Source organism: Furipterus horrens, unplaced genomic scaffold, assembly GCF_987537825.1.
Source record: "Furipterus horrens unplaced genomic scaffold, mFurHor1.1.pri manual_scaffold_4, whole genome shotgun sequence".
Classification (NCBI taxonomy): domain Eukaryota; kingdom Metazoa; phylum Chordata; class Mammalia; order Chiroptera; family Furipteridae; genus Furipterus; species Furipterus horrens.
Window position 1 is genome coordinate 32,040,465 of NW_028327174.1, and position 13,822 is coordinate 32,054,286.

The 13,822-nt window shown below is 34.9% G+C and overlaps 1 protein-coding gene across 2 annotated transcripts in view; it reads left to right on the forward strand.

The window, feature by feature from the left end:
• The first annotated feature begins 513 nt into the window (after positions 1 to 513).
• SLCO1C1 (solute carrier organic anion transporter family member 1C1) overlaps positions 514 to 13,822 on the forward strand; it is a 36,998-nt gene continuing 23,689 nt past the window's right edge. The window contains exons 1-5 of one of the 2 annotated variants that reach the window (XM_090275476.1): positions 514 to 650; positions 1,675 to 1,816; positions 6,515 to 6,647; positions 9,472 to 9,596; positions 13,021 to 13,167. In XM_090275476.1, coding sequence (XP_090131602.1) covers positions 522 to 650; positions 1,675 to 1,816; positions 6,515 to 6,647; positions 9,472 to 9,596; positions 13,021 to 13,167 — 676 coding nt within the window. In that variant the 5' untranslated portion in view covers positions 514 to 521. The remainder of the gene's footprint in view (positions 651 to 1,674; positions 1,817 to 6,514; positions 6,648 to 9,471; positions 9,597 to 13,020; positions 13,168 to 13,822) is intronic. The other variant, XM_090275477.1, reaches the window with a different exon arrangement.

The window sequence follows — 13,822 nt, forward strand, 5'->3', positions numbered from 1 at the left end:
CTTTAAAGACTTAGTAGTTCCTTTATTTGTTTTTTGGGTTTTTTTTTTACTTAATCTTTATTGTATTTTTTTTTATTACCAGTTAGTCCTCTTATCCTCCCTCCCCCCAATTCTAAGGAAGCAATACTCAAATGGTCGAATTCTTCTTCTTCCTTTCCTGCTTGCTTCTGGTTTAAATTGGCAAGACCACAAAGTTAGCAAAATTCTGCCTCATTATTTATTCCTAAGGCAACATTTAAATGTATTCTTTGCCATAATGAGGCTTAAACTGGAGGGAATGCTGGCAACCAAGTCCTGATTGCGGGATTAGTTAATCAAACATTCCAGTCAATTTTAATTGAAAAACTTTGCCAACTTACTCTGGTACAATAAGGTACTTTCATGTCAAATTGTGTCTACAGAATTGTGATCTACTGTGAAATAAAAATATTATTTCACAAACTGTGTGAATTTGAATGAAATGTTTTTGTTTTTTACTTAAAATCAACTTTGACAGATCAGAGTCAAGGAACATTTTCATAATGGACACTTCATCCAAAGAAAATATCCAGTTATTCTGCAAAAATTCAGTGCAACCTGTTGCAAGGTCTTCCTTTAAAACAGAATATTCCCCCTCAGAGGAGAAACAGCCATGCTGTGGTGAACTAAAGGTAACGAATAATTAAATGCTAAAAAACTGTAAGTAGTTAACTGAGGAATAACAAAGAATTAAGTGGAGTTGATACTCCTGGCTCTCTGTCCAGATATTTTTCTATACAATATAACTAAAAGTATTTTCTTCCTTCTTAAAAAGTGATCTTAGATGCAAGTTATTGAAATCATCCTTTGCCAGGCAGTGAAAGCAATCTCTGCCTGATCATATTGATTATATTACTAAATATTATTTTCCTCACTCATTTGAGCATCCCTTTTAAACAGAAAGGAGAAAGAAGAAACTAATATTTATTAATCATCTACCATGTACGAGATACCAGATATTATACTATGCGCAGTTATAACATTTGATCTATGAAGCATGATGTTATTCTCATTTTAAAAATAAAATATTTGACTTCTTGCTAAATAGTAAGGGATGGAGGGAGTTAAATGGTGATTTTTGTCACTCCAAGTTCCTATTATCTTTGTTCCAAACATTCACTCAACAAATATATGTCTTTTTTCATATTATGCTAACCTATCCTTTAGTTACCTTACCATACAACCAAGTCTACCAAAAATACGTAAGCCAGGTATCAAAATATTGCATGCACCATCACTATGAAACACACAGTCATGAGTGCTAGACTTGTGATAAGATGTTAATTATTTGGTTTATGGTTCTTGTTTTATTTTTTTTACTTATGAATTTCTCCTGCCTCTATTTGCTTTACCATACAATGAATCTTCTTTCCAATGCCAAGACTCCTTTGAATGTTCTTTGGGGGAAGGAGGAAGAAAGAATAAAAAAGGGAATTCAACATACATTCATAGTAAAAAATCTGATTTCCAAGAGAAACTGAATTTTTAGAAATTTCAACTGGAGGCTGAAATGCTTGAATAAAATGTCAGTGACAACAAACTTGTTACATTGTTCTCAGTTTTGTTTTCATTTGTTTGCTTGCTTGCTTGTTTCATAAGTTTCTAGTTGCCCATCAAGCTGGAGTCAGATTAAGTATGACATGTCCTATTTTCCAGGTGTTCTTGGGTGCCTTGTCTTTTGTTTACTTTGCCAAAGCACTGGCAGGAGGCTACCTGAAAAGCACCATCACCCAAATAGAGAGAAGGTTTGAAATCCCTTCTTCATTGGTCGGAGTTATTGATGGAAGTTTTGAAATTGGTAAGTATTACAGATGCCTGTCTTCACTTCTAAGTACAAGGTCTTCTAGGAATGACTAAAGAACATCTTCATTGGAATTTGTTATCTCTGAGCCACCAATGATATATTTCCAGATGTTCACTACTATATGGATCATACATTTTCATAGTTTCCAGAGTGAGACTTTCCTGGAGAAGACAGTGAGATGCTATCAGTATTTCGAGTTTAAAAGTATGTGGGAAGTGTATTTACAGGAGAGTCATATATCCTGAAAGCCCTGTGATTCAAATTTTGGAAGAATCCAAATAGGTTGTATGAGAAATTATTATAATTATTGAAGAAGAAGTTAAACCATTAAAGGGGGTTTCTGCCCAGTGCCCTAGAAAGAAAAGAGGAATTCCGTTGACAAGAACTACAGAGCATAGCAGATCATAAAGGTTCTAAAGTCAGGTGCCTTTGGTTAGCAATTGACTATAGACAATCTTAGAATTTGAAAAGACTGATTGAGTTCAGTCAGACTTTTGGAATAACTTTAAATGGAATGATCCCAGTTGGTCAGCTTCCTTAACTGACAAATTAAGAGGCTTTAATTCTTTGTTAATGTGGAATAGTAGTGCTGTGGTCATTATTGCCAATTGGGACTCAAATATATGCTATAGTAAAATCTCTAACAGCTACAGTTTCAGCTTCACTTAATAGCTTTCCCCAGATGATGCTGATGTTGTTAGTCACTGGGCAAAATTTGTGTAGCAAAGATATTCAGAAACATTTGATCATATCTTTGTCTTGTGTAAACTCCTTAGGTAGTTGATTTACTCCCTGATGCCCACCCTACCTATGACCCTGAATGGAATGAAGGGCCATGGAGACTCAGGGTAAAGGTGAGGCACTGCATCGTGAGAAAAAAACGAGTATGAAGAGGCAGCTGCTGCCACTCAAAAGAATAAATCAGACTCAGAAAGGAATGAACAAATTGGAAAATTAAATATCAAGTAATAGTTTATGCTTACTCTAGATTATAGAAGAAAGACATTTTAAAGCTGAAGAACCTTAAAAAGAATCTGCCATGGCTGGTGTGGCTCAGTGTATTGAGTGTCAGTCTGTGAACCAAGGGTTGCGGGTTCTATTCCCAGTCAGGGCACATGCTTGGGTTTCTGGCCAGTCCCCAGTTGGGGACATGTGAGACTCTTGCACATTGATGTTTCTCTTTCTCTCTTTTTCCTTCCCTTCTCTCTAAAAGTAAAGATATAAAATCTTTAAAAATAGAACAAGCTGATCCAAACTTTTTCTTAGATTTTCAGGTCCCAGAGCAACTTGACAGATTAATTCTTCCTAGACCATTCTAAGGATAGAAATTATTTATTGGTTTAGATACAATAAAATGGTTTAACATTTCCTTACTTCCATTACAAAACTTTATCCCCAAAATTACATGTTTTCTCTAGTTATTTTCATTTCACAGTTTTCCAGAAAGGTGCATTTTTTTCACCATAATCTTAATATTCTCTTCTTTCCTCTCTCCACACTCCTTCCTTCTAGGACTCTAGACCTATTTCAACCCTCCGTCTCTAGCTGTCAATTCTTCTTTTTTGCAGAACGCTTTCATTTACCCTGTCACATCATCTGGCATTATCATCTAATATATGCTAGACACTCAATTTCTTCCCAAGTATTTTTTCATAACACAGACTCTGTTCTACAACAACCACAGAGCGTTGCCAAGAAAATAAAATGTTTCTATATTGTGACTTTCTCACATTTCCAGATATTAACTCCTTGCTTCAAATATTTTCCACGTATTTCCTTTCACATATTTAAAAGTTTTGGTGTTTTTACATTTTAGTATGTAATACACTTCAGATTTCAGAGCAGTTTTAAGTTCACAGAGAAAGTGATCAAAGGTACAGAGATTTTCCATACACACCCTGCCCCCACCCACACGTACTCTCTCCTCTCACACACCTCTCCCACCAGAGTGATACATTTTTACAACTGACAGACCTGCAAGGACTCATCATTATCACCCAGAGTGCATAGTTTATACTAGATTCACCCTTGATGTTGTACATTCTGTGGGATTGAACAAATGTATAACATGCATCTGCTACTCCAGTATCATACAGAGTACCACTGCCTTCAAAATCCCTGTGCCCTGCCTATTCCTCCCCCCTCGCTCTGGCAAACACCAATCTTTTTGTTGTCTCCATAGTTTTGCCCTTCTAAGAATGTCATATAGTTGGAATCATATAGTATGAAGCCTTTTCAGATTGGCTTATTTTACTTAATAATGTACATTTATGTCAGTGGTTCTCAACCTTCCTAATGCCGCGACCCTTTAATACAGTTCCTCATGTTGTGGTGACCCCCAACCATAAAATTATTTTTGTTGCTACTTCATAACTGTAATTTTGCTACTGTTATGAATCGTAATGTAAATATCTGATATGCAGGATGTATTTTCATTATTACAAATTGAACATAATTGAAGCATAGTGATTAATCATAAAAACAATATGTAATTATATATGTGTTTTCCGATGGTCTTATGCAACCCCTGTGAAAGGGTCGTTCGACTCCCCAAGGGGTCGCGACCCACAGGTTGAGAACCACTGATCTATGTCTTCTCATGGGTAGCTCATCTCTTTTTAGTGCTAAGTAGCAGTCTATTTTCTGGATGGACCACAGTTTACTTACCCATTCATCTATTAAAGGACATTTTGAGTCCTTCCAAGTTTTGGCAATTATGATTGAAGACTATAAATATCCATGTGCAGGTTTTAGTACAGACATAAGTTTTCACCTCCTTTAGTTAAATACCAAGGATCATGATTGCTGGAACTTATGGTGAAATATGGTTAGTTTTGCCCTCGCTGGGTAGCTCAGTTTTTTTGACCATCGTCTTACACACCAAAAGGTTGCAGATTTGATTCCGGTCATTGCACATACCTAGGCTGCAGGTTCGATCCACGTTCGGGGTGCATTCAGGAGGCAGTCGAACAATGTTTCTCTCTCTATCCATTCTTCTCTCTCTAAAATCATTAAAAAACATATCCTTGGGTGAGGATTAAAAAAATGTTTAGTTTTATAATAAACAACCAAGCTGTCTTTCAAAAGGGTTGTACCATTTTGTATTCCCACCAGCACTCACTTTTTGTTTTATTGACTGTGACACTTAAATGAAAATATAAGCATAATTATCGATATATGCAATACAAAATTCTTTCTACTAAATACTTAGCTGCCAAATAAGAAATCTCATACTCAATTGTTTTCAATATGAAAATTAAAAGGAGGTTATATATTTCTAGAGCTATAAAGCCTGGAGCCACTAAGCAATTTACTTTTCTCGCTATCACTTTTGTTCTCAAGGCTATAAAAATTGCTGCTCTTTTTGCATTTGACTAAAGCTGGCAATGTGAGTAAACAGTAGGAAATTAAATGATTGCTTACAGATGTACGGAAACACTCTTGCTAGAAAATTGGAAACATTGAGAAGGACTTGAATGCAAGGCTATCCATCAGCCATCATGATCAATTGCTAACTTCTTGGTCCAGTATCGTTAACTTCTTGCTTTATCTAACACTCCAGTTTTTAAAAATTAAATATTCCAAATGAAAGTAGTTAAAACTGTATAGCCCCTTAATGTTTGAGACCCTAAAGAGTGTTTATCAAAGTGTGTTCCAGGAGCCATTTCCATCAACATATTTGAGCTAGTATTAGAAATGCAGCTTTCTTGGCCTGCCCTCAGATCCATGGAATCAAAAGCTCTTGGGCGTTACTAAGACTCTGCACTTTTAATGTTTCTTTTTCCCTCACCACCTCATTCTAGTAATTTTGTGCACAAGAAAGCATGAGAACATCTTCCCTAAAGCATGTTTAGTCAGTTAACACCGTCATCATATGCACCTTTAGAGACATTTTATAAAGGCCTAATTCTACCTTTAAAAAACATTCCTTAATTATTTTTAAAAATAAAGATAAATGGGTAATTTTGTAGAGATTTTATATTTCATAAAATTTTTATTGTAAGTACATGTGGAGGTTATAAAATTGGTGTGTCCTGAAATTGTTTATGTGTAGTAGTTTTTATTCTTATTTTGAGTCTTATCTTTTTGTAAAAAGTATATAAACAAATTATAAAATATTATTTGTGTGTAAATATGAATTTTATAATTTTATTTCATTTAAAGTCAAGTACATTGTTTTTCTTTTTCTTTAGGGACTATCAGCTAAAGCAAGAAAATATAATGTATATTTCAAAAGAAAATGGGAAACTAATAAAAATGTTATTAGAAAACTTTAATAACTGAAGAAACAGTAATAAAATTTAATAAGTGAAGAAACTAATGAAGTTTTCTTCAAAATCAGCAAAGAAAATTTAAAGAACAGCTAACGGGTGCCATCTACAATTTGATTACAAATAAAACTTTTTAGAAAGAAAAATAATTGGGGTGTGTGAAAATGAGGTTGGTCATTAAAATATCTGAAAAGGGGTGACATGATTGAAGTAATGAGTATGAAGACAATTTCAACAGTCATCTCAGATTAAAGGAAAGAAAGCCAAATGATAGAAAAGATGGTGCGAGATGGTTTAGTCAAAACAAAATATGGCTAGACTTTCTATAGACATTCATTCGTTCTGTTAAATTCATTTAGTATATTTTGATGACTTTTTCTAAGTTCTCTAACTTATGGAAATTTTATTATCTTCCTCAAAGGGAATCTTTTAGTTATAACGTTTGTTAGCTACTTTGGAGCCAGACTTCACAGGCCAAGAATAATTGGAGCAGGATGCCTGGTCATGGGAGTTGGAACGTTGCTCATTGCATGGCCTCAGTTCTTCATGGACCGGTATGTCTAACACAGTCATCCTGTTCTTGCTTTAACCAAAAACTTCATTTCTCCCTTTTTAAGCTTACAATTCATTATTTAAATTTTAAAAATAGTCCATGGTTTAAACCATGATAATTTATATCTTATTTTTATTATGTTCTCATTGGGCAAAATTTCAGACCACTTGCAATTTTACTTATAATTTAATCATCCGTAAACAAAATTTTTTTATATACTACCATGTATTGATGTCAACAAAATTAAAGAAAAATTTTCACTTATGTATCTTATGCAAATGCCTTAATTTAGCTATGGAGGCACAATATAATATATAAGCAATAAGAAATTAATATATTACATGATAAATGTCAAATGCAAACAGCATCACGGGAAATGAATGAATGCTACAGATAATATACTGGATCATGGTACATTTGATTGTCAGGATATTGACATAAGGATATACTATTAAATAAATATTTAATTTACAAATATTATCTCATAGAAATTCTTCTATAAAAGTGGGGTATTTATATTCTTTAACCCTGAAATCTGCTTTTGGGACTTTTGTTAGTACGTACATTTGTTACTACCTGCATACAGCTTTAATAGTTCCAAAGCTTTCCACCTTTATTATGTCCTTTCACCCTTACAATAACCTGTGGGGTAGAAGAATATAGTTGTTACCTTTTTATTTTAAAGGTAAGAACCATAACTTAAGCAGTCTGGTGACTTTCTCAGGTTTAGGTGGCTTATATTATAGCACTGAAAATCTAAAACATGTGGTCTGACTTCTTTATGCACACCCATGTTGCCTCCCTTCTCCATGGTTACCTATTGCTGACTGACCAAAGTGACTTGCAAGAGGTGCTGAAGTAAGAGAATAATTTTTTAGAACTGTATATCAATTGCTACTTTTATGATTGCCCACTCTCGGTCCTTGTATCATGATATTTTAGAGATGGAGATACTTAGGTATGATCTAGTCCAAACTCTTCCTTGGATTATGTAAGTGACCTAGGACCCACTTAAATAAACAGAGTCAGATTTTGATCTCTGTGACCAGTCTGTAAAAGTAGAGCACAGAATCCTCTGTGTGGGAGCTTTCCTACCTATTTGGATGGTTTCCCTTTCCTTTCACTTTTACTTGGAGAGTGATCTGTAGCTTCAGGACTTCTGCTTACTCTTTGGACATACCTCTGGCCACCTTTGCATGGGGCAGAAGTTTAATTGGATCACTGAAGTTCTACAAGGTGTTATGTGAGCCAATGGGTAATGAAGAGGCAAAGGAAAAGGCTAAGGAATTGAGTCTCCAATCCACCTAACCCCTGCTTGATCTCTGATTTAAAAGAAGTTATACCATGGGTCCACTTTCCATCACTTCTTTTTCTCCTTATCTAAGCAAGCCTAAATAGGCACAGACCACATCTATACCACATTTTTTTTTACAACTAAGAAAATTGAAATTTGAAGAGGGTATTTGATTTTCCTAGAGTGCCATCTCTGGTAATTAGTTACAAAAGTGGCGCTTACATAAAATTCCATTTATTCAAATAACAAATAATGATTATGGTCGCAACAGATGCTTTTTGATAGGTTGAATTGAGAAAGCTCAAATAATTAACAATTTTCAAAATACTGCATAATCACTATTGACAATCATTTTAAGGGACTTGAAGCTTTGTAACAAAGTTCCTGGTATCTCTGGAATTATTAAAGAAAGAAAATTATATTCACCATGATTTTAATACTAAGTGTACTTTGTAGCTAAGAGTTGAAAAACAGTTTTCCTCATTAAGTAACTCTTCACATATTTTGGTGAAGGAGACTTTGATAAAAGTGACAAAAGCTATGAACCTCTTCCCTTAAAAACGCACATACATTCAAATGTTACCTTTTCAATGGGGTTCATGGACCCACTGAATTGTAGGTTTTGCAAAAGTGATATAAATTAACCTGTTTATTAACCTGAATATTCTCCTATCTCTATACATCTTTTGTTTACCATGCTGAATAGGTTTTTACTATTAATATTTCAAATACATCACCATGGTTACCAGTCTCTAGTCACATACTGCCTGAACAAAATGAGAATCATGATGATGTTGTGATGTCCTTTTATCAGCTACCTCTTCTCTGAAGGGTGCAATTGGAGCAGAGAAATTGGCTCCTGAAGGGTAATTTGAGAGGCAGCATGGTGCTGAGGAACTCTTAATAGAATTATCATAGTCCTAGCATTCAGCCCTGGCTCTTTAACCCCCCTGCCATTGTAACCTTATTAACAGAACAGAGGGTGCAATTATAAATAACTTAGAGCCAGATTAATAAACTGAAAAGAAGTATACCATCTGGGTAAATGGCTCAAAAGGCCTATGTATCATTATCAGTTCTCTAGAACCGGCATTGTGGTTGCTCTACTAAATTTACTATTATAATAAATACAGTGCCAATGATCGTAGCGGTTCAATTATTGCTTTTCCTCTGACTCAGAGATAATGATGATCTTACCAAGTGTTGGATTTTTTTCCACCAAGAGAGTATGTGACTTTTAGTTATTCTTTTATATTAAAATGAGCTTCTATGAATAAGTCTTACTTTTATTTTCTTTCACCACACTGGGTAATTGGTTCAAATATGGTAAAATGCTTGCGAATCAGATTTTCCAGTTGTCTCTTTAGAAAACTCTGCTGTTAAGTGCTGGTTTGGTTTGGTGATACAGATTCAGGGACAGCTGAGAACTCAAACAAGCACTCTAATGAGTCATGTACCAGTAGTATACATGTAATATTTTTAGCATAATGATAAATGAATCCATAGTAAAGAAAATGTTCTTTTTATACAGGTACAAATATGAAAGATATTCTTCTCTCTCCAATTCTACTCTTAGCATCTCTCCATGTTTCCTGGAGTCAAACAGTCAATTGCCAGTCTCAGTTATGGAAAAGGCACAATCCAAAATAAGTAATGGTAACATGACTTTGTTTTTATGTAAATGACTGAGCAAGCTTTTTAAAACAGACTTTATATGTGATGTAGTATGGACGAACTATATATAATTTTTGCTGTCAAAAGCTTTACTACTTAAGTTGAGATGTTATTAGTGCCCTAAAGAATATGAAGCAGTATAGGATGAGATCCTAAGGATTCTATAGACAATCAAATATGGGACAATTATGGGATAATTGCCGGTGACTGAGGAGAGCTTCCCGTGGTTCCAAGTAATGCAGGCTGGGAAACCAGGGTAAAATTAGCTTAGCATTAACAAATCTCAGTCCATTGCTCAGATATAAAAGAACTGTATTTTCCCTGGGAACTCATTTTAATTTCTGTGTTCAACCTCTTCCTATCAGAATGGCAAAAACTTAATCTCAGTCAATTTTCCCCTACCTTCACTCTTTCCCAGGGGCTGCTGACATTCTAAAGAGGTTACAAAATAGTAAAGGGGGAAGTGATGGGAGGGGAATTTTTGGTGTGACTGTTGCTCTGTCGTCTGAGATATCTAATCCGTCTGGCCACAGTGTTTGGTCATACATGTCACCTTGGGATCCTCTTCTGTCATGTTTTGTTCTTCTAGCGCAACAGCCTTCTCTGTTGCAGAAGTGACTATTTTAGAAACATGGCTCTAATTCTACTTCCCACACAACATAAGAGTCAGGAAATTTTGTTATAAAGACGGAGTTCCATGTGGCTGATGCACATTACACAGCAATGTTATGTATGAGCCACCCTTGGGGACATGGGAATCATGTCTTCTCTGTCGCTATAACATTGGAAACCCTGTGAGGAGCTGAAGACAGAGATTCTTAGATACCCTGTACACTCATTTCCATTTTGGGGTTCTTGCCACCCCCCTGGACTTGGCCTGCTCATCCTGTAACAGGTTCTCCTCATTCAAAAAGTTACCCACAGGTGTTTGCCATGCCTCTGGGACGCTGCACAGGCAGCACCTCAAATCCCCTCACCATAGCCCTTCAGAATCAGTATGCTTGACCCTTCCTCCCATCACCCTCAACTCACTCCCTAGTCTTAGCCTGGGATTGATTTCTATAAAGTGTGGAAGCCTTTCTTTTGTATAGCTGCTGGCCCTCCAAATCTTTTATCTATACCATATAACCTTTTCACACTTCTTTTTTTTTTTTTAAAGATCAGAATCTTATTTATTTATTTATTTGCTTGTTTATTTATTTCTTTAGAGAAGGGGGAAAGGAGAAAGAGGGATAGAAACATCACTGTGTGGTTGTCTCTTACTTGCACCCTCAATTGGGGACCTGATGTGCAACCTAGAAATGTGCCCTGACTGGGAATCGAACCAGTGACACTTGGCTCACAGGCCGACGCTCAATCTACTGAGCCACAGCAGCCAGGGCTCTTTTCACACTTCTAATGCTTTCTTTTTGAGATGCCTTTTCCTGGACAGTGAACACTGGAGTTCTGGCTGTTTGAATGAAGGGCAGGGCCAGAAAATTAAAAGATATATAGAAATTGGAGGGGAGAAAGTGGGAAAGACATACTGAACATAAAGAATATTTAATTTGGGCCCACATACCAAGGCAAGAAACTGAGCTTAAAGAATTTGGATTTTCACCTGTACACAATGCACAGTCATTGAAGATGTTTTATTTTGGTTTGGTTTTGTACAATCAGGAAAGAGACATGATATAAATAACAATACAACTAATTAGGAAATATTTAAACCTTTAATGTTAAAAAAGAGAAACATAGCATTTAGAGGTGGGGACTGAAAATGTTTTTAATGTAAAAAGACCAGTTATTAAGTATGTACAGAGTATAAGACTCACAACTCAACCCTTTTCTTTCCTTTTTCCTTTTAAGTCATAGACATATGTGGACATTAGAAATAGTGAACGCAAGACTCATCCTAACAGTGATAGTGGAGTAAATATGGGACTCTTCTCATAAATGATCTATATACAACCCCTATTTTTCCCATAATGCTCTAGAGCAGAGGTGTCCAACAGAAAGAACTCTCCCTGATGATGAAAATGCTCCATATACATGCTGTCCAATACAGTGGCTATTAACCTCATATGACTGTTAGGTATTGAAATATAGCTAGTGCAACTGAGTAACTGAATTGTTAGCTTTATGTAGTTTTCATTAATTTAAATTTCAGCAGCCACAGGTGATTGTGGCTACTAATATTGGAAAGCACAGATGTAAAGTGTCTATACTTACCTATAAGAATTATCCACCAACACTTCTTAGAATAACAAAAATAAATGTTAGGCCTAGGATTGGCATTAGAATCAATTTTTTAGAAAAGAAGTTCACATTGTATTTTGGGTAATGAAATAGAAATCTAGAGAAGATAAGTGAAAAAACTCACTGTTCCTTGGCTATATTTCTAGAAGTGGCAGAATCATGACAAGAAGCAACATGACTATACAGTGGTCTTTTCATTATGCAGACTCAGTCATCTAAATGAAGGCATTCACCCCAGTTCTTCAGAACCTGTACTTCACCTTTGAAAATTATCTTAAGGGTTACTAATAGGTGAAAATAATTCCTACCTTATAGGATTATTAGGAGAATTCAGTTTAAAAATTCCTACAAACAACTTAGTCCAGTGACTGACAGAAAATGGTCATTGTTGGAGATTGTTAATATTATCCTTTTTATTAAAATGACTAAACTCTTCAAAGTATATTTCATTAATGATATGGAAGTAATTACTCAACTTTACATATTCATATTTAGGCATTGCTTTTATGAAAGCATTTTAAAATTGTTAGCTTGAATTTCTCTCTAAAAATACTGTCTAGGCTTCTTTTTGTTGGAATAGTTATACCACTAAATCTTTTAAGGTTTTTAATTTTTATATGAATTGTTTCCTAAAATAACTGTAAAAATGAGTATTCACTCTCAAACAATTGTAATTATAGGCAACGCTACCCAAAGTTGAAGTATCAGCCATATAAATTTTTGCATTTCATATGAAATTTGGTCAGCAATAAAATTACAAGTGATTTCTGCTGAAAAATAGAAAAGTTTAAAGATTAAGGCAAGAAAGTCTTGGTCTAATTTTTTTTGTTTTGTTCTAGACAGGAGGATATTGAATATTATTAGAGTGTAGGAATTCCAAGAACTTTGTCTAATTATGAAATGAAAAAGGAGAGAAAATAAGAAGTAAAGAAACAGGAACAAGAAGCAAAAGAGTTCCTTAGTCAAAGTCTCTGGGGTATTTATACTACGCAAACTATTGAAGTTATAAAACATTTCCTGATTTTGCTCAAGCATATCAAATTACGTCTGTGGCTTATTTTACTTCTGCGTTCTAATCCAATCTTACTACAATTCGTAGAAATGCAAAATAAATACTAACTTCGATAGTAATCTAATTTCAATCAACTTGTTCGCTTCTTTTTTTAAGAATGTGAAATCGACACCAGCTCCTCCATGTGGGTTTATGTTTTCCTGGGGAACCTTCTTCGTGGAATTGGAGAAACTCCCATTCAGCCTCTAGGCATCGCCTACCTTGATGATTTTGCCAGTGAAGACAATGCAGCTTTCTATATTGGTAATGCCCCCCCTTATTTATATTCTTAGGAAGCAGGGTACCTGGTTTTCTCAACTCCATTCTAAACTAAATCAAGTGTGGAAGGCTTTTTACTTCATATCCAACTCCTTTATTCAGTTTACACATCTCTGAAGTCTATACTGGGATTTCAATAGTTAAGAAACTTAAATTAGAGGAACCTATTGTATTAGGGAAAGACCATCACATTAAAAGAAAATAAGTGAGTTGAACAGAAATGATATATGACCTTGTGTAAGTAGCTTCATGGACTCCATGCACTGCTGAAGCATTTTGAAACATTTGTGTGTTTTATATATCCCAGAGAGAGAGAGAGGGAGAGGTAGAGGGAGAAGGAGAAGGAGAGAGAGAGAGAGAAAGATAATTCATTATGGTGTCATTTTCTTACTAAGAGGTAATTAATGCTTTAAAAGGTTTCCTTACTCTTCAAAAACTGTGAAGGACTTATTTCCTAATTCAATGAGGTTGAAAAATTAACAAATTAAATGCACTTAAGGAGTTGATGAAATATTTTCACCTACTATCTAGGTCTCACTCACATTTCTTGTATGAAAGTGTATTAATTTACAAAAGTAAAGAAACAGCACCTTAGTTTTAAATTTTATTTTTATTTCTTTTTATTTATTTTTTTCATGTG